We start from the raw sequence: 26,111 nt of genomic DNA, 5'->3' as shown, positions 1-26,111 counted from the left end.
TTAATTAATTAATCAATTTTAAATAAGGTAGAACATAAAACAATGTAATGCCTAGAGACGATATTTTTTAATGTGTTTTGCAATGCATTATAGTAAGTTTAAGTCGGGGGGTTTTCCACTGCCAGGCTCCACTAAGAAAACAGCTGACAGGAAACACGACCACTTTCACCGGAAAGAAGGAGGAACTGCTTTTATTATCGCCTGAGAGCTGCTGTAATGGCGGTGTCTCGACGCTCATCGCAGCAGCAACAACAGCAAAATACTTTACAGTCTCCGCCGAGAAACAGCTCTCTTTCTGGCGCTCCTCCGGGCTCTCCGCCGATGGCTTTGCTGACCTCGGCCGTCGGACCTTCGGAGAATGAGAGGGAGTGCAGCGGAGGGATTGAAATGGCTCTGGCCTCCCCAGACCTACCAGCCCCGGCCTTAGCGAGCAGTGCGAGCTCCACCACGACAACCTCTGGCGGAGGTAGCAGCAGCGTTTCGAGCCCTGGCTCTGGAGCTGCCAGTCCCACCGACGGCAGTAGCGGCATCGGCGGGGCGTTCAGGGAGTTGTTCGAGGCCTGTCGTAATGGAGACGTATCCAGAGTAAAGAGACTTGTGGATTCGGTGAATGTAAACGCGAAGGACATGGCTGGTCGAAAATCAACCCCCCTTCATTTCGCTGCGGGTAAGGAGCTAATGAAGTAGCAACAGCATCTTGTTATTAGCTAACATACTGTGGGCGGCTAGCTAGATGATGTGTTTTGCTTAACTTGTTTACTGCTAGCGCTAACCTTTTATTTACATTTATCTTTCTTATATATTCCTTAAAAGGTAACTATAATTTTAAGCTGTCGAACTATTTTATAAGCTGTGCCGCTAATAACATTTAGCTAGGAAACGCAAACCGTCCTCTCTTTTAGTTAGGATAACCGTACATTAGCATGAACTGCAACAAAAACTAACATTATGCTACGTGTATGTTGTTTGCTAAGTTCCCAAGCTCTAAATTGAATACAGCACCTCTGCATTTATTGTAGGTAAGATGTGTGTGTATCTATACGGATGCTTAAGCGTATAAGGAGTATTTATATTATAATATAGTTATAGATGTTTGTTTTTGTTGGGATATTTCCTGTGAATGGCTAAAAGCTATTAATGTTAGCAGGATACATATGCAAAACGCTTAATGTAATATAGATGGAAAAACTTAATTCACGTGCATTTTAACCTTCTTTCAGGCTTTGGTAGAAAAGATGTTGTGGAGCACCTTCTGCAGACTGGGGCCAATGTTCACGCCAGGGATGATGGAGGTCTCATCCCCCTGCATAATGCCTGCTCTTTTGGACACGCAGAAGTCGTCAGCCTCCTCTTGTGTCAAGGCGCAGATCCAAATGCCAGAGACAACTGGAACTACACTCCGTTACATGAGGCTGCCATCAAGGGAAAGATAGATGTGTGCATTGGTAAGGATGCTAGCCGTTTATATCTACGGTTAGGCAAATATGGAAATGTGTTTGCGTGTGTGGGGGAGTGAAAAACTTAATAAATATGTGTGTGAGACAGAGGAGTAGAGCTAGAACAGGCTAAAAACATTACTTACATTGGGGTGACACACAAACAAATGCCTTAATGTTTTTTTTTCTCCTATCAAATTGCTGTAGGTAGGCTATATAACCCTTTTATTTGTTAATTTACATGAACATTTGCCTATGCAGGGATGGCTGCCATGTAGAAGTACATCTTGAGGACTCTTTTGTAATTAGCTTTTTTTTTTTAATAGAACCCTTTTTAATATTATCTCGATTGATGGTTTAAAGGGACCAGTTATGCTCATTTTCATCCCACTAATTTTATAGATTGAGTCTATTAGCTTTGGAGAATTCACAGTTTAAATAAATCCTTATTTATCTTTTACTGGGCCTTGATGCCGTTTCTTAGTTCATCTACTGTCTGAAGTTGTTTTAGCTCCTCTCCCTTTAAGACAAATTTCTTCTGATTGTCTGCCCTTTGCAAACAGAAGATTTGAAAAGCAGCCGGGTTTGCCTGAGATAAACTTATTAAGGATTTTTTCCTCTGTTTGACAGACCCAAGAGTACAAAAAACAGTTTAAACTGGCATTATGAGCCATCCTAAGCCTCAGCATTTGACTCATATGGATTATTTGTATAAATAAATTGGGCCTGTGTGGAAATAACTAAGGTTCTACTGGATAAATCAACCGGGTTCCTTCTCAGCACTTAACTTGCCAAACAAACAGACTGTAATTGCCCATGGAAAGTTATATCCACTGCAAACATTTATGTGAAGTGTTTTGCATGCCAGGCTCTAATCTAAGCGCTCATTTTCATCCAGATGAATACAAGACTGATGTCATTCTAGTTTTTTTAGTGTATGTGCAGACGCCCGATGAGCTTGTGCATTCATTGTGTGAGGTGGCGTTCTCCCCTGGGGCTCTTTAAAATATAGAGGTGGTCACAGTTTTAACACTGTTTTCAACTTTGTTTCTTCTATTATTATCTATGCTGTTTAACCAGCCTTCCTCTTTATTAATATGCTCAGCATTCTGGGTAACACAAATGAGGAACGTTAAAATGCAAGCTTTTCTTTTTTGTTTATCTCAACTTATCTCTTGCAGTGTTACTACAGCACGGAGCTGATCCTAACATCCGCAACACCGATGGCAAGTCTGCTCTGGATCTGGCTGACCCATCAGCCAAGGCGGTTCTCACTGGTCAGTCACTCACGGTTAATGTCCCAAACAAACATAATCAATAAATGCTATGTAAAGTTAGGTCACATACCAATATTTATGGGAAGCGTTTCTCTAATCTGAGGGATTTTCTTCTTCCAGGTGAATACAAGAAGGATGAGCTTTTGGAAGCAGCAAGGTGAGTGTGTCAATAGTTGATGACATGAAGTTGTTGGGTAAACTGCAGTTAGAAACGATGCTGGGTTTTTTTTTTTGTTTTTTTTCTTTCTCTTTGTCTTTGTAAGTGCCCTTTCTCACTGTCCCTTTTCCCTTCTGTTTTTCTTTTCCTTCCTCTCTTTCTTTCTCCCTTTCCTATCCCCCAGTCATGTCTGTCCCATCTGTAACAACTGAAAATAAAATAAATAATAACAACAAAGTTTGATCAAATGGACCAATACGGCAATGCCATGATGATCCATTTGGCAAAATAAATCCATTTGGTATCCTTGTTGGTCTTCAGACAACAATTTTGACGGCTTAAGAACCAAATGGGACAGACAAAAAAAAAAAAAAAAAAAAAGAAACGATGCTGGTGTGTCCTGTGATTCTGTAAGCACATTTAAGAGTTAAAACATATGAAGGAGGACAAGTGATTGCACATGATATCCTTTTAATCTGACTTTAATTGACCTCTTCTTAGTTGCTATTTTCAAGTTATTTTGATTTAACAACATCTGAGTCTTTTCAACCATGTAATTACAGGAGTGGAAATGAAGAAAAACTGATGGCATTGCTGACTCCATTAAATGTCAACTGTCACGCCAGCGATGGTCGCAAGGTAAATGAGCCACAAGTAGCACATTACACCAAATACATACACATTTACCAGTGTTTTTCCAAAACTTCAGATTTTGAGGGGAAAAATATGTTGTTGTTTTTTTGTTTTTTGTTTTTTTTTAAGTCAGTCAGCATGTGTGTAAAGGAGTCTGAATTAGTTTGAATGGCGTTTCTATAGAGGATTTATGTTGGGGCCACCTTAATTTGGGAATACCTGGTTTAGACATTTCTCATTCTCTAATCATGCATGCGTGACTCTCGTCAGACCATCCACAAAATCCATTTGCTGCTGTGAAATCATCCTCATTTTAACAGCATCATTTTTCTTCAACTCGGCTTTTAATTGTTCAGTCTTTTTCAAGGAAAACCACTAAAAAGCACTATTTCAACCCAGTTAATCAGGCTAGTTGATTCTGTATACATTCTCTTGAAGCTAAAGTAGACATAAATTTACACGACAAACCCCAAACTATATATATATATATATATATATATATACAACCCAAAACTATATTTTTCCAGCATGTTGGGACCCAGTGTCTTGATGGCAGTGCTGTCTCTTCTTTCTTATTGTCACGCATCAGTTTTGAAATCTATTTTCTGTGAAAGCACATCTGGTCAGATCAGAGAACTAGACTTAACATATTCTGCACAGTTTATTTCTGTGTAATTTTTAGTTCTTAGTCTTTGTTAGTGGGACTTGATTACACTGTAAGCAGTGTTTAGATCACCATGCAGGTTTCCTCGTGTTAATTTTGTTTGTTTTTTGTTCTTTTTGTTTTTTGTCTTCCTCTCTGTGGTTGAGGGAACTAGATGTGTAATGGTACAAACACAGCTGACACTCCTCTTTTAGACTTTACACACTGTTTATCATGGCTGATTTAGGTGAGGGATTTTGTTTCCATTGCATCCATATGAACAGGTTGTTTTTGTGTATTTTTTAAAAAAAAAGTCTTTTCTTTGGGAGGGAGGGAGGTGGGCTTGGTCCCTCATGCATTATTTGGAAATATTGAAGGATTAGCTTTTTATCCTGAATAAATGTGTTTATTTCTGTAAACAACTTGAAGCAAAACATAACCACTACCTCCATTATTCCATGAAAACTCATTGTTGCTAACAGTTTTTCAGCACATTTCATTCACTTCTAACCATATTTTCTTCATCACAAATTAAAGTGTTACGTCTTTGCAGTGGAATTGATGTTTGCATGATCTAGGTCTGTAAGCCACTTCGGAGATGTGGTCTGGAATTTAAGCAGACCTGAGAAGAGGAGGAGCAGTCTCCACTGCATCCTCCAGCTACTTACCCTCTCTGGCCCCTTGTCACATTTAATCTCACACCGTCTTTGACGGATCAAACAGTGATTATTGTCTTACTGCGCTTTATGTTTCACTGACTTTAAGGGAGAGAGAGAGAGAGAAATTGCTGTGAAAAGACACTGTCATTTTGTAATTTTTGTTTCATTTTGTTTTCCGTGTGACTCTGGCAACATTTGTCGATCAGTCAACATCACAAAAAATGCTGGTAAGTTGACCTTGATAACGGCCACTTAATTGATGCACTGTTGTGATCTTTTTTTGTTTGTTTTGTTTTTATTCTTTTATTTTTAATCCATCGTTTTTATTTGACCAATAAGCTGGCTGTCACTTGTTAATTGCACATCATGGACCTGGGTGTACGGGTCACTCATTTATCCTACCCTGATGCTCCTCTGTTGTGTGTGCGTGAATGTGAGTGAGCGACTGAACTGGGTTGGTGTCATGGTGACGACTCATCTTTTTGGATTTGGAGAGGAGCACAAAATGCCCACTGCCTGCCTACTTCAGCGTCTGTCCTCTCTCCTCTGCACACTCACCCACACTTCTCCAACTTTCGATCACTTGCTCATAAATCAGTGTCTGATTTGGCTTTTCATTTATTTTATTTGTTTTTGATGATGGTGATAATTCATGCATGCCTGAAGGCCTGCCCCTCCGCACTTTTTTGTCAATTGAATCTTGGATTTGTGTCATTGTAACTTGTGTATACTTCACATGTCCCTGGATTAGTTGGTATGCAGTATTGAATGGACTACACTTAACCTGCCATTCTAGTGCTATGCTCTGTCCTCCATGTTGATTGCTTCTAAATTGCTTGTGTCATCCCAAACTGAATGAAGCCTCCATTATTCAGCTCTCATTATTCAGAGTTTATTTTTTTCACTGTGACTTAATAGTCTTACATTTCTGCATTTTTATATTAACATCACTGCATGGATTGAAATGGATTGAGCCAGATTTTTGAACAGTGAACAAATGCAATTGAAATGGGATTTGCAGCTTTGCTTATACTAATTCTCATTTTTCTTGGCTGAAATTAGGCTATTTGATTTTTTTTTTTTTTTTTTCCCTCAACCTGCTTATTGTAGCTTCACTGCATCCTATTATGGTTGGGATTCAATAGAATTTTATTTACTCAATATCTAGTATTGAATGATTATGTTTTTATACACAGGTAATTGAAAAATTAATAGAAATTCTTAAGAATTTAATTATTGGGAAGCATTTTTGTGTTTCTATCATTTTTTTTTTCTCTTCTTTTTATTTATTTGTTTATTTTTTATAACTGGAAGTGGAAAGTAAGTCGGGTATTGTATCCTAACCATAATTCACAAGCAGCCTTTTGGACTTTACTACTCCTACTCCTCAGCTTACTGCATCAAACCTATTTTTGTAGTACTAAGACCTAAAAGATGGATTTATTTTTATTTATTTTTTGTGATCTTATCAATTGGAAATCGAGTTAGATGACTAGTGAGGTTAAAGTTGCTCGTCATCGCTCAGGTCAGACATAGTAACGACAGCAACTGAATTTTGTTGTTGGATTTTCCCCACAAACTCACTGACTGCATCATGATGTCCGCCATTCATCTGCAACTCACCGAGCATAGCCTGCTCTAGCACAATTGCTTATGGCCTTAATCAGCTGCTTGCTCATGTGGCCATCAAAGGCAGTATGCACCAACCCGGCCCGCGAACGATGCTAACAGACTTTCTTTCTCTTGCAGTCTACACCGCTGCACCTGGCTGCCGGCTACAACCGGGTCCGCATCGTTCAGCTCCTCCTTCAGCATGGGGCTGATGTTCACGCCAAGGACAAAGGGTGAGGCTTTTATTTTTTTCTCTTTGTCCTTTTAAGTATAAGTCACGACACTAACCAGAGTGTGTTGTCCCGCAGTGGTCTGGTTCCTCTTCACAACGCCTGCTCCTACGGTCACTACGAGGTCACTGAGCTTCTGCTTAAAGTAAGGACACATAAGATTTCTTATTTGATGAGCTTGTGCTTTTAGGTTTTTTGATTGCAGCAAAGTCAAATTTGACTGTGTAGGTGTAACTCGTTTTGCTTTGTAAAATCATGAGTTATAACTAGGAAATAATATAGTGCTAGGAATTATAATCAGACACTAATTACAATTTGTTATAATGTCAGATACTGATGTGATGAAACAAATGTTTGTTCTTTCTTCTGTACACATTTTGTGCTGTTTCTCTCTGCAGCATGGAGCCTGTGTGAATGCCATGGACCTGTGGCAGTTCACTCCCCTCCACGAGGCAGCGTCCAAGAACCGAGTGGAGGTTTGTTCCTTGCTGCTAAGCCACGGGGCCGACCCCACCCTCCTAAACTGCCACAGCAAGAGCGCTGTGGACATGGCTCCGACTCCAGAGCTGAAAGAAAGGCTCACCTGTGAGTTCTTGCTAAGCCACATAAGAGGCTTGATCAGCAGCCATTTTTTCCACAAAGATTAGCTTTCATGTACTTAGAAACCCAAATCATTAGACCATACCTAATTTATCATTTCAACATTTCTTTTTAGATGAGTTCAAAGGTCACTCATTGCTGCAGGCAGCTAGGGAGGCTGACGTGGCCAAAGTGAAGAAGACACTGGCTCTGGAAATTATCAGCTTCAAACATCCTCAGACCAACGAAACAGCTCTGGTCAGAATCAAGTCTATGGAGCTTGCCAGTAGTTTCTCTTAACATGCCTGTCTCTCTCTTTCATTATGCTACCAACAGTTCTTTGCATAATTCTGCATAATGAAGATTAAGCTCGGCACTAATATAATGTTAATGTGTATTTCAGCACTGTGCTGTGGCTTCACCCCACCCTAAGAGAAAGCAGGTGACCGAGTTGTTACTGCGTAAAGGTGCCAACATCAATGAGAAGAACAAAGAGTGAGTCAACAACAAAGTTTTTAGATTTTATTTTTAAAAGTCAGGAGCAAGTAAACTTGTAGGAGTTCATCTTAAAGGGAATGAACGAAATAATAATAAGCATTTAATTCTAAATTAAGCACACAATCTCTGTGGTCTAAGATGTGACATCATAACTGCAGAAAAATGTGTTGCAAGTAAAAACACATTAAGTGCCACAAAGACATGAAACCGTTATGTAGAACATTTTAAAAAATGAAATGCTGCTGATTCAGCCCTAAAGAGTGATAATGGTGACATCTTCTCATCTGTGACGTCTTTTAGCTTCATGACCCCGTTGCATGTCGCTGCCGAGAGAGCTCACAATGATATCCTTGAGGTGCTGCAGAAACATGGAGCAAAGGTTTGCTTTTGCATTTTCTTTCTGAAAAAATGTGGTCTTTGGGAGAGTTGTTGGTATGAAACTTAAAAACTTCATTTGCTCTGACTCCAGGTCAATGCTGTGGACACTCTGGGTCAGACAGCTCTTCACAGAGCGGCGCTGGCTGGTCACATCCAGACCTGCAAGCTGCTGCTGAGTTACGGGGCCGACCCCTCCATCGTGTCTCTGCAGGGCTTCACTGCCGCTCAGATGGGCAACGAGGCTGTGCAACAGATTCTCAACGGTGATTATCACACTTTCAAGAAAATGAAAAATCACTCTGTTTTCTTGATCATCACGTGGTGTATGTGAGTCATCTTTGACAGCTTTTTTTTTTTTTCTTTCTCTTTTCCAGAAAATGTTCCCACACGTAACTCTGATGTGGACTACAGGTTTCTGGAGGCGGCCAAAGCAGGAGATCTGGATACAGTGCAAGTAAGTTCACTGACTCTTCGGCCTGATCATTTATGATGAGTTTCACAGAGACGTATTACTGTGATAAAATGTTTATTGTACACTTGTAAAGTTTGTAGCACATCAGTTCCACATGCTCACTAGTAGCAGTGATATAAAATGTAATGTCCTGTAAACTTGGCTAATTATAAAATGTATGTTTGGCAGCAACTTTGCACCCCCCAGAATGTAAACTGTCGGGACTTGGAGGGCCGCCACTCCACTCCTCTGCACTTTGCGGCCGGTTACAATCGAGTGGCTGTTGTTGAATACCTGCTACACCACGGAGCTGACGTTCATGCCAAAGACAAGGGGTGAGTTTGTAAACTACCATCTGTTGGTTCACTAAAAATGTCATAAAAGAAATCAAAAGTTATTATGGTTAAAGCCTTTTAAGCCGTAAATATCAGTACTTTAAATTTTCTTCCTTCTTAAATGTGATCATTTTTTCTGCTGGTTTTCCTCCTTCAGTGGTCTTGTTCCCCTCCACAATGCATGCTCCTATGGTCACTATGAAGTGGCCGAGCTGCTGGTCAGACATGGAGCTTCAGTGAACGTGGCCGACCTTTGGAAGTTCACCCCTCTTCATGAGGCTGCGGCCAAAGGAAAATATGAAATCTGCAAACTGTTACTCAAAGTAAGCACCCACCTTCATGATCCTGACAGGAAAACAAATCACTTTGGCCTGAATAGTCACTCAGTGTCATGTGTAACAAATATTTTTATAAACTTTTCTGTTCAGCATGGAGCTGACCCAAGCAAGAAGAACCGTGATGGGAACATGCCGCTGGACATGGTGAAAGATGGCGACACGGACATCCAGGACCTGCTGAGGGGCGATGCCGCCCTGCTGGATGCTGCCAAGAAGGGCTGCCTGGCCCGGGTCCAGAAGCTCTGCTCACCGGAGAATATCAACTGCAGAGACACACAGGGGCGCAACTCCACACCGCTTCACCTCGCAGGTACAAGCTCTTCTGATGTGTTTTTATTCTTTTTTACTGAGTAAAAATACTAATTCACACACTGTTTGACATTAAAACTTGGAACATAATTTGTCCTGTTTTTCTGACTGTTGGTCTTATGTGTTTTGTGCATTTGTTGTTTGTATTTACACAGTATTTCCTTTGCATTTTATTCATGTCTATCTTTAAAAGGAGTGGAGCTCAATGAGACTAATCTCATCTAATTAAATATATATTAAAAGACTATTTGAAGTGTGTTCATATGAAGGAAGTTGCACTGACTCTGTTTTTTTTTTGTTTTGTTTTGTTTTTTTTCCTCAGCTGGCTACAACAACCTTGAGGTGGCAGAGTATCTATTAGAACATGGGGCCGACGTCAACGCACAGGACAAAGGAGGCCTTATCCCTCTTCATAATGCTGCCTCTTACGGGGTCAGTCTCAGCTACTTAAACAGAAACATTTTTGTGGGTTTTGTAGCTGTAGATACATGTAAAGTGTAAACATTTTAGATGAAAAGATACTTGAGCTGATGAACTTGCCATCAGCTCTTGGAAACGCAGTGTCATTAACTGTGTTATTTCATTTAACTTAAAGGTCAGGGTTTAATGTGTGGTCTGTTCCCTCTCTCTTCCTTGCAGCATGTGGATATTGCAGCCCTTCTGATCAAATACAACACGTGTGTGAATGCCACAGACAAATGGGCGTTCACACCCCTCCATGAAGCAGCTCAGAAAGGTCGCACACAGCTCTGTGCATTGCTGCTGGCTCATGGAGCCGACCCCACCATGAAGAACCAGGAGGGGCAGACTGCTCTGGATCTGGCTACGGTAATGGCTTCCGTCTGAAAGAATAACTGTGATATTAAAGGCACCATAAAAGGAAACTCTGTACTTTAATACATTTGCTTGTTGAAAGGCTCAAACTGTTCCCTTTGGTGATTTTTTTTTTTATTTATTTATTTTTTTATAAACTTATATATTCTTGCAGGCTGATGACATCCGAGCCCTGCTGATGGATGCCATGCCACCGGATGCCCTGCCCAGCTGCTTTAAGCCTCAGGCCACAGTGGTCAGCGCCTCTGTCATCTCCCCTGCCTCCACGCCTTCTTGTCTCTCAGCTGCCAGCAGCATAGACAACCTCGCTGGGCCCTCACTGAGCTGGCTGCTGCCGCTGCTACAGGGACCTCTGGGGTAGCAGATGGAGCCACTGGCACTGACCGCAAGGAAGGGGAAAGTAAGTTTGTTGTTGCGGTCCTTATATCAAACACTGGTCAGTTTATAAAATCTGGTCAAGCAGAAAAAAATGGACATAGAAGAGATTGGGGAGCTTCTGTTAAGAATTATGTTTTATTAAATCTGCTGGGGTTTTTTGTTTTTTTGTTTTGTTTGTTTGTTTTTCCCATAGTGGCAATGCTGGACATGAACATAAGTCAATTCCTGAAGAGCCTGGGCCTGGAGCACCTCAGGGACATCTTTGAAAGAGAGCAGGTCAGTAACTGCTTTTTCTATCAAGCACACACTTTATGCTGAACTTGGCTTATGTAACCCGCTGGATATACGTTTGACCAATATTAGATTATTAAAGGTCTCAGTTTGTTGTGGGGTTCTTTGTTTTTTTCTCAGATCACACTGGATGTGCTGGCTGACATGGGCCACGAGGAGCTGAAGGAGATCGGGATTAACGCATACGGCCACCGACACAAGCTCATCAAGGGAGTTGAGAGGCTGCTGGGCGGCCAACAAGGTAAGGTGTAACCCAGTGGCTTTTTTGTTTTGCTTTGGTGTTTTTTTTGATACTGCTACTTTGATAGAGATTGCGCATCTTTACACTTTGAATCTTGATCACTTCTCAGGTGGCAACCCATACCTGACATTCCACTGTGCCAGCCAGGGAACCATTCTTATAGACCTCGCCCCAGAGGACAAGGAGTACCAGTCAGTGGAGGAGGAGGTGAGCTGAGAAGCTGCATTTACCCAAAATAGCTTCTTTTTTTATGCAGCTGTTTTAAATACCTGGTAAATTAGTATATAGCGATAGCTGGACAGAGTGCCTTATAACAAATCTTGCTGTTCATGTGTGTCACACAGATGCAGAGCACCATCAGAGAGCACAGAGATGGAGGCAATGCTGGTGGTGTCTTCAGCAGATACAACATCATTAAGGTCTGAACGCTGACTCTTTACTTGCCTGTTTTGATTATCAGCAAAATACCGACCAAGTTTTGGCTAATTTTAAAATCTTTATTTAATGTATTTTTTGGGTTAGAAACCTCAATATTACAGCAGTTTGAGAGGAGTCATTAGTTTTTGGTGTAAAACAAACACAACTCCCTGCATCCTGTTTGAAATGTACCATACTGTGTCACACAGATTCAAAAGGTGGTAAACAAGAAGCTGAGGGAACGTTACACCCACAGGCAGAAGGAGATCGCAGATGAGAACCACAACCATCACAATGAGCGGATGTTGTTTCACGGTAACCACACCCACTGTCACACCATCTGTGCTCTGTGTGTCTGCAGCAGACATAACAGAAAACTTGACTACTGTGTAACTTCATCCTGCCACAATTTCCTACAGGTTCCCCATTTATCAATGCCATCATTCACAAAGGCTTTGATGAGCGTCACGCCTACATAGGAGGGATGTTTGGAGCAGGTATCTATTTTGCAGAGAACTCCTCAAAAAGCAATCAATACGTCTACGGCATCGGTGGAGGCACTGGCTGCCCGACACACAAAGACCGATCCTGCTACCTGTGCCACAGGTAACTTTTGGCTGTCACCCGTTAAACTGCAGCACAAAGATGTTGTAGCAAAGTTTTGTTCCTGTATTCAGTTCATATGTTGTGACTTCTCAGGCAAATGCTTTTCTGCCGAGTGACTTTGGGGAAGTCATTCCTACAGTTCAGTGCCATGAAGATGGCTCACGCTCCCCCAGGACATCATTCAGTAATCGGGCGGCCCAGCGTTAACGGCCTAGCTTACGCCGAGTATGTCATCTACAGAGGAGAGCAGGTAATTAAGAACTCGGGCCATAGCGTTAGCAAAAAGCAACACTTGCTGTGTAATATTGGCTGACATCCTGCTCTGTTTTCTTTAGGCCTACCCGGAGTACCTCATCACCTACCAGATCCTTAAGCCTGAGAGCGCAGCGCAGTCTGCAGCAGGAGCCGAGCAGAAGTCGTAGTTACTTCATGTTACACAAACTCACACAAAGACTCTATGCTTGCTTCTTCTTTTTTTTTCCCCATTTGTATTGCAAATGCCTAAACACCGTTTTTATTTACCAAACACATTTCCAGTTTTATGTCCAGTAGAGCCCATGGTGACCAGTGCTTCATGAGCAGATATGCTGTAATACTCCTCATGGTGATTTTTTTTCTTTTTTTCCTTTTTTCTGTTTTTGGACTCGGCTGCATGATTTTACAGAAGCATGTAAAGCCCAATAGTGTGTGTGGGTTAGTTCTTTCAATATGTCTCCCCTCCTCACCAGTGAGGAGGATGCCTGTAGAGACTTTGAAGTTTCAGCATTAACAGTTTGCCACTCTCTGTCGCTTCATGCCTTGTGACTGTGGAGAATCAGCAGCCGCCTTCGCCTCACCTCTACTCACACTTGTTGTTGAAACCTGAAACCTGTGGACTACTACAACCCTGTCGTGTTTGGGTTCAAGACTGTATAGAATGGTCTGTGGTTAACTGTGACTTTAATGCTAACCTATAACACTACCATACATGTAACAGGTTGTCATTGCTATACTGTAATGCTGACGTTCCAAACTTTGAATCCGAGAACACTACAAAGACTGAACTGCAATGTTTAATAGTGGCTTTATTTAGGGTTGGGCACAATTCATTGAGAAAGGGCGTCACAGAGTTTGGGACTGTTTAGGACATTACAGTACTGATTTGCTGTGCAAGGCATTATAACTACGCAGCTAAATGTGTTTGTGTTGCCTTACGAATGGACATCCTACAGCCAGTGAGCTCAAAGCACCCTTTCTGTCGCCATGGTCTTACTCACAGACATCACACCCATATGGATTTGCACTTTTACGTAGAAAACTATTTAAGTTATTTTGAAATTTAACTTGCAAGTTTGCGGAGGAAAAATATTTGTACAGGTTGTGTAAATGTTTGTGTATAACTTGCTGTTTAACAATCTTTGAGTTAAACTGTAAATGACATCTGTATTTTTCCTTTAATGCCTTCTGATTCTCCTATGGTTTTTTTGTTTTTGTTTTGTTTTTTAATAAATGTCCCATTAACAGCTCCTTGTATTTTGAGCGTCTGATTTATTATCTATTTCTTTTATATATGTAGAGTCAAAATTGGGGATTTAATGTAGCTTGATGCACAACTAAACCAGTATGATTCCATTTGTAGTCAAATAAACCACATCTAATCGATAATCTAATAATAAGCTACGTCTTTTATATGGTTCTGGTAAATGTGCAGTAATCATTTACTCTGCAGAATGTGCTGTCTAATTGTTTCCTTAATTGAATGTGCAGGGGTTTTGTATTCATGCAACTGACGCACAGCTCACTTCCTTAAAAGACTACAACACTGTCGCGTGTAATCTACGTTGTCATGTTCACGTGACTGCAGTCGCACTTCGCTAGTTTGTTAGAAACATTTTTGTTGGTGTTTTATGTGTATCTAGGTGAGCTATGGCAGAACTTTCTCTCGTGTTTACTCACTGACGACGTTTAAGGCACACTTCCCCACTCTCTTTATAACACACCCTGTTTTTATTGTAGCCGTTTAAGCTAGCGGGTCGCAAACATGATGGTGTGGAAAACTTTTATATTTCTAGCTTTGCTCCTTTACATTTCCGAAACTTCAAGCACTTCCTATGTTATCACAGTTGACGTGCAAAGGCCGACAGGAGATCTTAAACACTTCTGGAGAAGCACTGGTTTCTGGTAGGTCCAGTTTTAACTTTTACCCTTTTCACCGTTAGTCCAGCAAAACGTACCGTGTGAGCGCCGAACAGTGAGTGTCAGCCAGAAAGCAGAGATTTCACTGGAATGGGACACTGACTGTGGGTTTACTTTTATATTCACTGTAGCAGAATACTTCAGAGGAAGTGTTTAAAAACAATGTATTTACTAGGAACACGTAGGACGATAGAGTAAGTCGATCCCAAGGTATGCAGAAGAGCATCTCTGAACACACAAGACATCAAATCTGGAAGTAGATGGACTACAGCAGCAGCAGACCACACTTCTGTCAACTAAGAACACATTTCACACAGGCTCATCAACACAGAAGACTGGAAACATGTTGCATGCTCTGATGAGTCTCAGTGTCTGCCACTACATTCAGGGTTTGGCATGAACAACATGAGGGCCCTGCCTGGTATCTGCACTTCAGGCTGCTGGTGGCGTCATGGTGTGGGAGATATTTTCTTGGCACACTTTAGATCCCTTACTAAAAGTTAAGAATCATTTGAACGACACAGCCTACCTGAGCATTGTTGCTGGCCATCTTCATCCTTTTATGATCACATCTGTCTTCTGATGGCTGCTTCCAGCACCAGCATCACACACAATGCCACAAAGCTCAAATCATCCCAAACTGGTTTCTTGAAAATTCACTGTACTCAAATAGCCTCCATATTCACCAGTCCACTGATAAATCTGCATCAGCTATGTTATGCTATCATGTCACTACAGATCAAAGTCTCTGAAGATGGTTTTCTAGTACATTGTTGAATCTGTGTCATGAAGAATTAAGTCAGTTTAGGGCAAAAGGGGGTCCAATCTGGTATACCTAATAAAATGTCCAGTGAGTGTGTGTGTGTAGATATAGCCCAAAGCTAAATGTTTGTCTGTGTTTTGTGTCCAGCCCCCCACTCCCTCACACCCAGGCCCATGAGTATGACCTGAGCATTGACCAGCAGCTGAATTTGGCCTATGTGGGCTCTGTCCCTCATGGAGGGATCCAGCAGGTCAGGATACACTGGATGCTGGAGCTGGTGACTCCACAGTAAGTGAAGTAAATGAACAAGTGGGTAGCAAATAGCATGACATGTGGTTGGTCGTGTTTGTTATAATACACTCGTGATTGAAGACAAGCTTTTTGAAAGGTTTTCTTGTAGGTTATAACTTACAGCATTACTAAGAGTGGTCTCATCTAACTTTGTTATTTTAGAGATATTGGAGGAAAATCTCAATATAACTTCACTAGACTGGACCGACTGATAGAGCTATTGTGGGTGAATGGCCTTCAACCAGGTACTGTACTACAATCCCGCTATATTTGTTCCTGATGTAAATTTGTCATCTGTTTTCTTACCTTTTTATTGTTTGTTATGAGGTCATGGACGAGTATAACATCCTTTCTGAGGTCACGACTACCACAAAGTTGACCCTGCACTTACTCGAGTAATACATGAGCCATTTTTGAAGTAGGTCAGATGACAACTTGTTGAGAAAAGCAAGAATAGACGGACATGCAGTCTTTGATTTATTAGTGCAAGTACAGCTGTGGTTAAGTGAATAGTACTGAATCCTTGTTCCCCATTCTCTTGCATCAAAATCTAAAGCCTAGTTTGCCTTGCCTAGCCTGCTTGGGGTGGCTGTAGCTCAGGAGGCAGAGCAGGTCATCTGCGTAGTGGTTCGGTCCCTGGCTCCTCCAGTTTGTGTGCCAAGTATCCTTGGGCAAGACACTAACCCCAAGTTGCTCTCCGATGCATCCATCGGAGTGTGAATGTTAGCTTAAGAAGCACTGAAAAAGCATAGAAGAAAGTGCTTGTGTGAATAGGTGAATGTGGCATGTTGTATAAAGTGCTTTGAGTGCTCCAGAAGAGTAGAAAAGCGCTATATAAGAATCAGTCCATTTACCATTTAGTTAATTTGTTAGCTAAACATCAGAAATTTGTATATCAGAAAACGTAATGGGGTTTTCCTGTTCTCTGTTGCAGGATTTGAACTGATGGGAAGTGTCTCTAATTACTTCACTGATTTTGAGGATAAATCACAAGTGGTCAAGTGGAGAAATCTGGTTTATCTCATAGCCAAGAGGTACATCGGTGAGTGAGTGGGAGCAGTCATCATTAGAGTTTAGTTTTTTGTTTTGTACCTTTTTGCATAATCAATAAGAATTTTAAAAAGGAAAAAACAGAAGTTGATATAGAATATCTTATATAGTTCTTGCCATTTATTTAAACCTTTATGTGGGGCTTTTTTTCTTTTACATAAAGTGTGCATAGTGTTAGTTTTGGTAGACCATTAAGTGACGCTGATCTCATTACCAGCCCGGAAAAGCCGATGGTTTAGCTCATACCGTATATTTAAGCTGCTTGAGCCTGCTTACAGTTTCATCTGGCTCTGTAAGCCACTTGTCAACCCACCTCCATCCCAACTCCTACATTTCATGCCATTTATGGCTAATTCTCATTGCTGCTGTTTTACTTTCTATGTATGCACATTAAAAGAACAGTGAGGTCCAACAATAGAGCCATAACAAATTACTGTGCATTAAAATAATGAATAACAGTCATTTTTTGACTAAAATGATCCTGATGGAAGTATTCAGAAAATGTACTGTGGCAGAAACAATCATCGGACTTGCATTTAAACATGTGATTTAGCTGGAACTAAATGGCTTAATCTGCACTGTGTCCACCCTGCTCATGCATTTTGTGATGACTGTTTTTGCTTGTTGTAAATTTCAGACAAATATGGCCTGGGAAGTGTTTCTCAATGGAACTTTGAAACATGGAATGAGCCCAACAACCATGACTTTGATAATGTTACTATTTCAATTCAAGGTAAACCTATGAGACATTGTGCATGGCTTTTATTTAGGTGTGTATATATGTTTGTGTGTGTAAACTGTTACCATTTTTTCCCCTAAATGTCATCTTCTCTTATAGATCTGGAGCTTGTGTTTATAATAGCGTCATTTAATGCGAATGTAAACGGGCACACACTTTATATTAAGTTATGCAGTTATGGTCTAAGAGCTGCTTTAATGGGTTTTGCCTAAAAGCACTAAACCTAAACTGAAAAACACAATTCTTCTGGCGCTTCTTTCATTATTATTATTATTATTGTTCATTAAAATGTTCTCACCAGACAGTATGACAGTGCTGTGCTGTGGATTATCATTTTTTCTCAAGGATTTCTAAACTACTATGACGCCTGTTCAGAGGGTCTGCGCACTGCCAGTACTTTCCTGAAGTTTGGAGGTCCAGGAGACTCTTGTCACCCCCCTCCACACTCCCCGTACTGCTGGGCCATGCTGCAGCATTGCTACAACGGCACCAACTACTTCACTGGAGAGACTGGGGTCAGACTGGACTATATAGCCCTGCACAAAAAGGTGTTTTCTTTTCTTAGCAAATAAAAAACTAAAGCAGTCTTGATTATGTATTAGATTTGTGCTTATAGTTGCCTAAAAAATATAATTATCATTATGTTCATAGACTCAGCTGTTTTAGGAAAAACTATAGTTATTAATACACAAACTTGCTTAATTCCAGGCTGACTTCCTGTTTTCGATCTTTCAGGGAGGAGGCTACTCCTTCCCCATCCTCCAGCAGGAGATCCAGACTGTAGGAGAGATCCAAGAGCGTTTCCCTAAGTTTCGCAGCCTGCCTGTTTACAATGACGAGGCTGATCCTCTGGTAGGGTGGTCCAGGCCTCAGGAGTGGAGGGCTGATGTGACCTATGCTGCAATGGTGGTAAAGGTGAGGCGAAGACATTCAAATGAACAGCATGGGTGGAAAAAAATGATTTCACGTGGGAATTTATGTTTGTTATAAGTGTCCAGTCTAGAACAGTATATTTCATTTAGACCTGAAAAGGGCGGTACCAAATAGCTGATGCGAGCACGGCAGCTCTAAATTGCCGAGCCAGCAAACTTTAATCGGTAATGGAGGGATCAGCAAATGCCTCCATATTTTGTGTATGATCTTCTTCCCATAGAAATGACCCCAACAACTGCATAATATGTATTCATCAGACCAGTCTAAATGTGGGTATGGGATAAAAGAACTAATTTGTTGTCCGTGTTTTACGAGGAGCTTCTCTCTGCCAGCTAAATCACCCTGATCAAATCCTCTGCTGTCCACCTTCCAAAAGGTTATAAACCAGCACCAGAATGTGTTGATGGCAAACCCAAACAGCACCATCAACTACACCTTACTGAGCAACGACAATGCCTTCCTCAGCTACCACCCACACCCCTTCACCCAGCGCACACTGACCGCCCGCTTCCAGGTCAACAACACTCAGCCCCCTCATGTTCAGCTCATCAGGAAGCCTGTCCTCACAGTCATGGGCCTGCTGGCTTTGCTAGGTGACATCTTTACTCTAGAACACATGTTCCCTCAGGGGAAAAAGGGATGAATCATTTAAACATGATTTAATTCGTATGTGTCCCTGTGATTCACATTTTAGGAGAGACCCAGCTTCTGGCTCAGGTTGTGAACTCATCAGGAAGCCACAACAGCACACTGGGAGTTCTCGCCAGTAGCCACAAACCCGTAATGCCCGGTGGCTCAGACAGCTGGCAGGCAGCAGTGTTGGTGTACAACAGTGAGGACAACAGCACCTCCACCATCACCGACGATGTCACCGTCTCACTGAAAGGACTGCCTGCACAAAATGGTAACACTGTCAGGGGATTTGGAGTGTTTCTGTTTATCTGATATGATTTCTGTAAGTCTGTTTGGTTCATTTTACTCCTCTTTGCTATCTATTTGTTATCCAGGTCTAATGTATGTCACATATTACTTGGACAATAATGTAACCAACCCTTACCAGCTGTGGCAGAACATGGGGAGCCCTGACTACCCCACAGCAGAGCAGTTCAGACGCCTCAGGAGTGTGGAGGTAAACAGGACAGCTGAACAGTATAGATTCTAGTTTTCTGCAATATGCTTTTGTATGTATGTTTTTCAAATAGTGTACAGCAAAAAAAAAAAAAAAAGCAAAAAGTTATTTATCCTATTTGATACACTATTCAGAAAAAATTAGGGGAAGATCTGATCATCACCACATGTCAGTTAAAAAAAATGACCTCGAGCGAGTTATTAATGTCCATTTTCTGAGCATACTGCCAAAATCGGACTTCCGCAGGATTGCGTGTGGTCCTGATATTCTTTAGCGGCATCTATGGTCACAGGCCAGGACCTTGCGGCTTGATTGGCATTCCCAAGAGATCAGCAGAACAGGCAGGTTTGCTACTGGTGCCCTTTACTCTTTACAGAAGGGAGCAGGTTGTCAGTGAGCACACGTGACCGGCATGAAAGAGCCTTGAAAGGCTGTGGCACACATTATGTCATGCTATTGATTCCTAAATCTGCACCCCAGCTCCACCGAGTTAAACAGGGTTCTCTGCTTTTATTGTTTTTTTTGACGATGTTTTCTGCACACCACACTGTGAGACTGTGGATTTCCTCCCAGTGTGAACTCTCATCTTTTTTTCTTATCTAGTTGATGGCTGTGGCATCATTTTTTTTTTGTGAGTCTTTAAGACTTGAACTGATTTGACAGATTACTTTGGCCTTTTCCCGCTCTCTCAAGTGCACTGAGACACGCTTTGACCCGGTGCTGATGTGTCATTGTCTCAGGGCCCCCACACTGACGGACCCTGGGACGTTCCTGCAGGAGACAGTCTGATTCTGAAAGCCAAATTGCCGGTGCCGTCCGTCCTCCTCATCCACGTATGTGCCCGACCGAAAGGTGTACCAGACCAGGTTAGTACCAACACAACACAATGGTGTGAAGGTAAAATATCTTATATTACATTTGTGGCATAAATGATTCTGAAAGACAATATTAGAAAATAATAAGAAAGCTGAAGCGGCTTTAAAATGTTTTAATTAATTATATTTTTAATTTTAAGCTAGAAAGAAGTCTGTAGAGCCAAGGCGAGTCTTTATGAGTAGGTCTAATTGCTAAATTCAAAATAAATGTATGTCTTAAATGATCTGTTGTCTATAAAATTAATCACAGATTTATATTTTTACACTGCGTTATATTTGACCTTCTTCAGGTCAACGGGTTACGCTTCATTAGGATCACTAAAGGTCAAGTCCTTATTATCTGGTCTGACCACTGTGTCAATTCAAAGTAGGTGTTTCTCATCCATTTCATTTCACTCTGCTTTAAAATGCATTATATGCATCTTTATCCTTTAAAGGTTGGACAACATTATTAAGGCTAATACCACTTTTATTATGTTATGCTTTGCAGATGCATCAAAACATATGAAGTGGAATTATCCACAGGCGGCAAGACATTCAGCAAAATTACTACCCAGGACACTATTTTTACTTCTTATGTTTATTCACCAGGTAAGAATTCACACTAAATTCTTCTAAACCTGAGACTGTGATTTAGAGACTGTACAGAGAAATAATATCATGCTCTCTGTTGTGTTCTGTAGTGGACCAGGAGGTCGACGGTCTGTACAGAGTTCGAGCTGTGGACTACTGGGGAAGGCCCGGCGAGTACTCACTGCCAGAGAGATATTCAGAGGAGCATTAGTCCGAGATCTAGTCTGCTGGCTATTATGTTACGTTTTGTTATTGTTTTATATAATGTAAATTATTGTAAGGTGTGAAATCACTGCGAAACCTTGCCCCACCCCATTATGTTGAGGTCACCTGAGGCAAGGTGTAAGTGAGGTTTGAGACGCTAGGGAAGGGATGTCTAGACTGCATTGTTGGTTTCTAATATCTGGTGTCTGTTCAAAGATGGTGGACACAGATCGTCTCCTTTATTGCTCTTTGAAAACATCTGTCTTCTCGGTCCAAGGTGTGAACATTTGCATCCTTGAAAGAGTGACCTTTATCGTTTAGGTGCAGATGTTGTCATGTTGAGGTGGCTCTTCTACGTCGGCTGTTTGGTTTCTCCTATTTAGAGTCCGAGGACTACTCACCGCACCGCACAACATACATTGTGTTATTCAGCTTGTGTTTGGGAGTGCATTGAGATGAACCAGTTTCTGTCTGAGGGTGTTGCTACATCTGAAGTGCAGGGGGAAGTCATGGGACGACAATGTTGTTCTATTTCTGCCTGGTTGGTGTTTGAACCTCTTTCCTGTACATCTTTGCTGATTTGATTAAGGCTCAGTTGAGATAATCACAGGTTTTAAGACATTTCTTTAAATGCATCCCTTTTCTTTCTCCTCTGCCTTGGAGGGAACATTTTCTGTTAGTTAGTTAGTTAGTTAGTTTTCTAATTTTTCAAGCGAATCACTTTAAAAGAGTGAATAAACGTGAATAAAAGTGCCATTAGAAAGCATTATCATCGCTCATACATTTATTTATGAAGTTGTTGTACGTTTTTAAGTTCATAGGGATTGGATAAATAAGTGAACGGTAGATATGAAGTGCAGTTAAGGGAAATAAAGAGCCACCACAAGTTTCTTTACAAAATTTATTGTCACCGATACAGAATGGCACAGTGCAGATGTTACCCACCAGTGTGACAGTATGATACAGCTGGTCATTTGATGATATCCACTCCATCGCTAATAGTTTCCAGTGGATTTAAATTGTATTTTTGTCGTGGCAGGTTTAAAGTTTTCACAGGGTTATGGATTGGATTGGATTTATCTGATGTTGGCCACGTAGTTGGAATGTGACAGGCTTATTCTCCTGGATCCACTTTAATGTAGGGTTGCTCAACATGCCCCAGATTAGCACTTGTTTAGCAAGCTCCTGTTGAAAACAGAGAGGAGGAACAAGTGTCAGATTAAGTGTTAAAAGGCTTTCTCTGCATCAGAGCTTAAGCTAAACAACCCTCGACACAAGTCCCTGTTTTACATACCGGACTGCAGCACAGGCTGGAACTGTCCGGCCATGCAGATTTCCTCCTGCTTCTGGCGGACCACTCTCTGGATGGCAGGGGGGAGGCCACGGGGATTGCGGGAGAAGACTAGAGCATAGCCGTCCTCGCAGGTTCCATCATCCTTCAGGGTGCGGCAGGCATAGGTGATGGCATAGTTGTCATAGTCTGTATCAATGACCCAGTAATTGTCACCTAGAAGTCAGGAATGAGAAATTAGTCTCAGCTCCATGAAGGAAAGACAGAGTGATAAAGAGAACATGATGAGCAGGCTTACCGCCACTGGACAGGTAACTGGCCAGGCCCTGGTAGTCCATAAACATTTTGCCAGGGTTGCCAGGGTCAGGGACTGTGTACTGAGCAGCCATGTCAGCACAGACAACCCAGAACCTGAATACAGAGGAGAGAAAATGTCTAGCAAATGCAAGCGTATTCATGATCTCACATTGAAGCTGCTACCAAGTATGTTGCAAATACCCACCCAAAGAGAGTGACTCTGCCTCTGGAGGAGGCCACCATAGAGCCATCATCGCCAACAGTGTACTCAGCAGAGATGTTGTCCTGCAGGAACAAACCCTCGGGATCTTTCTTCTGCAGAGCATACCACTTTCCTGCATACTGTTGTGGGGAAGAAAGGGCAAAGATGAGCTTTATTTTGATTGGCATGTCTATAGTACACTATGGATATACACACTGAAATGTGTGAATATGACAGTAAGTAGCACATAGTTCATAAGTTCATATGTGTGACTGTATGCCGATGATGTTCTGGTTTATACATGAGCCACATTGATCATTTTGTTCCTGTTTCGGTTATTTTTTAACTACTTATTATACAGCAGTGTTACTATAAATACAGTCAAGCTAATTCAGATTACAGAAAGTTCAAAAATACACAGAAAAAGTCTTAGAATATATTTCAATTTTTGATCTCTTAATGAAAGGGTTAAGAAGTATCCTTAAAAGACACATTTGCATACTCACTCGTTTGGGGTCAAAGTCCTGTTTGACTGTGAAGCTGTCCACCACACAGGAGGCCAGGCTGTGCTCCACACAGGCCAGGAACATCATCACCAGAGCAAAGATTTGAAAATCCATTCTAAGGCAAAACCCAAATTAAGACTGTATTATTATTTGTTTATATAAAGGTGTAAAGTCAGCATTCCTAAATCATTTTGACACTCTTGTAAAATCCTCACAGTCTTTACATGGTTAAGAATAACAAAAGGTCGTTCTTTGAGCTCCATATTTATTTGTAAAAAGTTGAGCAAGTCCCTTAAAAGCAGCAACTCCTTACCTGAAGCAGGGAATGAAGAAGCCACAAGATGTTTTCAGTGCAGAGTTGTTGCAGTGAACTGTGGTGAGAAGACGCTGTGTGAGCCTTTTATACCCAACGCACAGACTCACTGCTTATTTTCAGATTTTAAATCTACGGCTTATCCAGTTAACAAAATCCGCCGGTGTAAGCTGATGAACCCCCAGATTCAGCAGGCTTTATGTAATTCACTGCAGGGCTACATAACGGAATACAAGATAACAGATGCCTGGGCAGGATAAGGCTGGCTGAGCCTCAGGTCACGTATGCACAGCGAAGGTGTTTACATGAGCAAGCAAATGTATTTTTAGCCCCGAGGATACATGAAAATGTATAAAGTGTATTTTTGTCGTGGCAGGTTAGGGTTTGAGAAAGATGCAGGTTTCAAGAAAGATTCTGAACTGACCATTTTTCTACTGCATCTATGAGTTTCCTTTAAATGTGTTCAAAATATTCCCAAAACCCTGAACAGGGACAGTTTTTCCAAGAGCATTAATGTTTTTTGTTCTTTTGACATTCTCTTTATTAGTAGTAGTATTATTAATTTAACATAATAAAAAAATCCTACACTAATTAACTTAGTGATTTGTTCTGCCAAGTCTATTTGTAGATTAGGATTACAGCTCCGTCTGTTTAGCCTTTTTGTCTGCTCTGTTTTGTTCAGGATGTTTTTAATGTAAAACTATGTATTTTGTGAGGTCTTGAACTTTAACAACCAATGGAAAAATCAAAAATCTGTTTTCCATCTTCGGGAAGCAGTACAGATGCACAACTGATAAAACTGCAAAAAAATGATATATATATACTGGATGTTGGGTGAATGCTGGGTCATGTTAGGTCAGCACAGGCTCAGGTGTTCCTGGCTGCTGCCACTTGCTCAGTTAAGTAATCTGTCTCTTCTTCAGCTTCACCCTGCAATGTGTCACACAGGAAACAGCTGAGCTGCATTATAGAAAGTTTACACCACTTATGCATCCTGCATGTGCAGAGGTCTAAAAATGCACACGCTTGTGTTTCACAGGTATCAAGGTTAAGTTAAGTTATATTCCACTATAAGATATTATACACTGTCTACATGGTTTGCTTACAAAAAAAGGTCTTCAAAATGTGTAAAATCAAAAGGAGTCTGTTTCTGTTTTTGTGTCCCAAACGTAACCAGATCACTGTAATCCCCCTAACAGCTCTCTGGAGATATTTTTGTAAGTTAAGGAAGGAAATTTAAGACGAGTAGTGTGCCAGTAAATCCGGCTGTATTTTTTTTGGCAGCCCTGTCATTGTTGTCGTTCTAACAATAACCTGTCCTGAAGATATTAGATAAGACCTTTGTGCCCCATGTCCACACCTTTTTAAATGCAGTCAAATCGTCGACGCTGATGTGGCCAGTCACGTGTCAGCAGTGTTAACTCTGCATCTCTAATCTGAAAACAAACGACAGGTTTAAATGATCCTGTTACAGACGCACACTTGCTTAACTGGAAGTGAGCTCAGGTTGATCAGATCTGGACCAGAGCCAAGTCAGGTCACTGGCTGATGACTGGCTCAAGTTGTATAACAAGCAGCTGAATGTCCAGAATGGATGTAAGAATATATGCGTCCATCTTATTCAATCATAAGCTGCAGTAACTGTTTTGATACTCATCTAGCCATTCACGTTTCTCCCAGTTAAATTTTCTTTTCACAATACTATCTTTTTGTAGGTTTGTGTAAATAATTAATGACATAATCCTGAACATTAGGAAACAATAGAAATTATTTTTAGGCAATGCAATTAAGCAAAAAATAAGAGGTTGTTAATATTGTTTTAACACTTACCAACCAATGTGGGTCACACTAAAAGTGAAAATGAATTTCCACATGAACTGTAATCTTAATTAAATGGGAAGTTTAGACATTAAGTATTAACTTTTCCACAGGTTCAAAAATACAGCAGGACTGAGCAGAGTGACAGGCATGTGAATCTATTTAAAGGAGCTACAAATAAAGAGCGTATGACTCATAAACTTTGCATATTTATGCATTTAAAAAAGTAAATATAAATTAAAGATCAGCCACAAAATAAGTACATTTTTACCTTTAAATCTATAAAATAAAGTGTTCCAGGCTGTGTTATTTAAAACTGACATCAAGGGCCTGGTGGCATGTCACCGTGCCAACATCTAAAAGGCTCTTTCAGAAAAGATTGTGAATGCCTGGCAAAAGGATTTAAGAGGATAAGTCATTCCACTGTAACAAAAACTAGAGATCACCTCAGCCATGTTGCCAGTTAGTTGTCAGACCTCGACCGATCACTGCCATTTCACTGCCACACCCGTAAAGTTTCAGAACTCATATCATAACCCACCATCATGGTGGCATATTCACAGGCCGACGTGTCACCACCTGCTAAATTATTCTTCAAAAAGTGGTTCACACGCACACAGAGTTTTACTTCTTATGTCTTTATTGAAAAGC

General features: G+C 41.1%; 3 protein-coding genes across 4 annotated transcripts; 2 read left to right on the top strand and 1 right to left on the bottom strand.

The window, feature by feature from the left end:
• Nucleotides 1-165: 165 nt before the first annotated feature.
• Nucleotides 166-12,754, top strand: LOC100706472 (tankyrase-1). Its single transcript, XM_003445663.5, is given in 28 exon segments — nt 166-667; nt 1,221-1,445; nt 2,618-2,713; nt 2,834-2,870; nt 3,434-3,509; nt 6,555-6,649; nt 6,725-6,791; nt 7,045-7,231; nt 7,362-7,483; nt 7,629-7,720; nt 8,024-8,102; nt 8,193-8,364; nt 8,476-8,555; nt 8,742-8,887; nt 9,045-9,210; nt 9,316-9,535; nt 9,857-9,966; nt 10,174-10,362; nt 10,523-10,679; nt 10,682-10,768; nt 10,940-11,022; nt 11,158-11,278; nt 11,388-11,485; nt 11,623-11,697; nt 11,905-12,010; nt 12,115-12,301; nt 12,395-12,551; nt 12,637-12,754. Coding segments are annotated over 28 exon segments (3,768 nt in total). The 5' UTR covers nt 166-216; the 3' UTR covers nt 12,724-12,754.
• A 1,324-nt stretch (nt 12,755-14,078) lies between these two features.
• idua (alpha-L-iduronidase) lies at nt 14,079-21,539 on the top strand. 2 transcript variants are annotated; one of them, XM_025897138.1, is made up of 15 exons: nt 14,079-14,199; nt 14,404-14,461; nt 15,387-15,527; nt 15,693-15,775; nt 16,465-16,572; nt 17,218-17,313; nt 17,665-17,867; nt 18,055-18,234; nt 18,629-18,845; nt 18,947-19,156; nt 19,260-19,381; nt 20,122-20,247; nt 20,547-20,623; nt 20,747-20,847; nt 20,940-21,539. In XM_025897138.1, exons 3-15 carry the CDS (start codon nt 15,505-15,507, stop codon nt 21,038-21,040), a joined length of 1,647 nt encoding a protein of 548 aa, XP_025752923.1. In that variant the 5' UTR covers nt 14,079-14,199; nt 14,404-14,461; nt 15,387-15,504; the 3' UTR covers nt 21,041-21,539. The 2 variants fall into 2 exon arrangements, with proteins under 2 accessions (XP_025752923.1, XP_003445712.1); XM_003445664.5 differs by having other exon boundaries at nt 14,106-14,461.
• A 381-nt stretch (nt 21,540-21,920) lies between these two features.
• On the bottom strand, nt 21,921-24,164 carry LOC100701549 (purpurin). The gene is made up of 6 exons (XM_003445563.5): nt 23,643-24,164; nt 23,330-23,444; nt 22,827-22,963; nt 22,623-22,735; nt 22,328-22,540; nt 21,921-22,218 (listed from the first exon to the last, which is right to left on the bottom strand). The coding sequence occupies exons 2-6, from the start codon at nt 23,441-23,443 to the stop codon at nt 22,208-22,210; spliced, it is 588 nt and encodes a 195-aa protein (XP_003445611.1). The 5' UTR covers nt 23,444; nt 23,643-24,164; the 3' UTR covers nt 21,921-22,207.
• Between the last annotated feature and the right edge of the window lie 1,947 nt (nt 24,165-26,111).

Source organism: Oreochromis niloticus, linkage group LG12, assembly GCF_001858045.2.
Source record: "Oreochromis niloticus isolate F11D_XX linkage group LG12, O_niloticus_UMD_NMBU, whole genome shotgun sequence".
NCBI classification, from domain to species: domain Eukaryota; kingdom Metazoa; phylum Chordata; class Actinopteri; order Cichliformes; family Cichlidae; genus Oreochromis; species Oreochromis niloticus.
The sequence above is the reverse complement of the archived record's forward strand: the minus strand, read 5'-3'. Positions and strand labels throughout refer to the sequence as shown.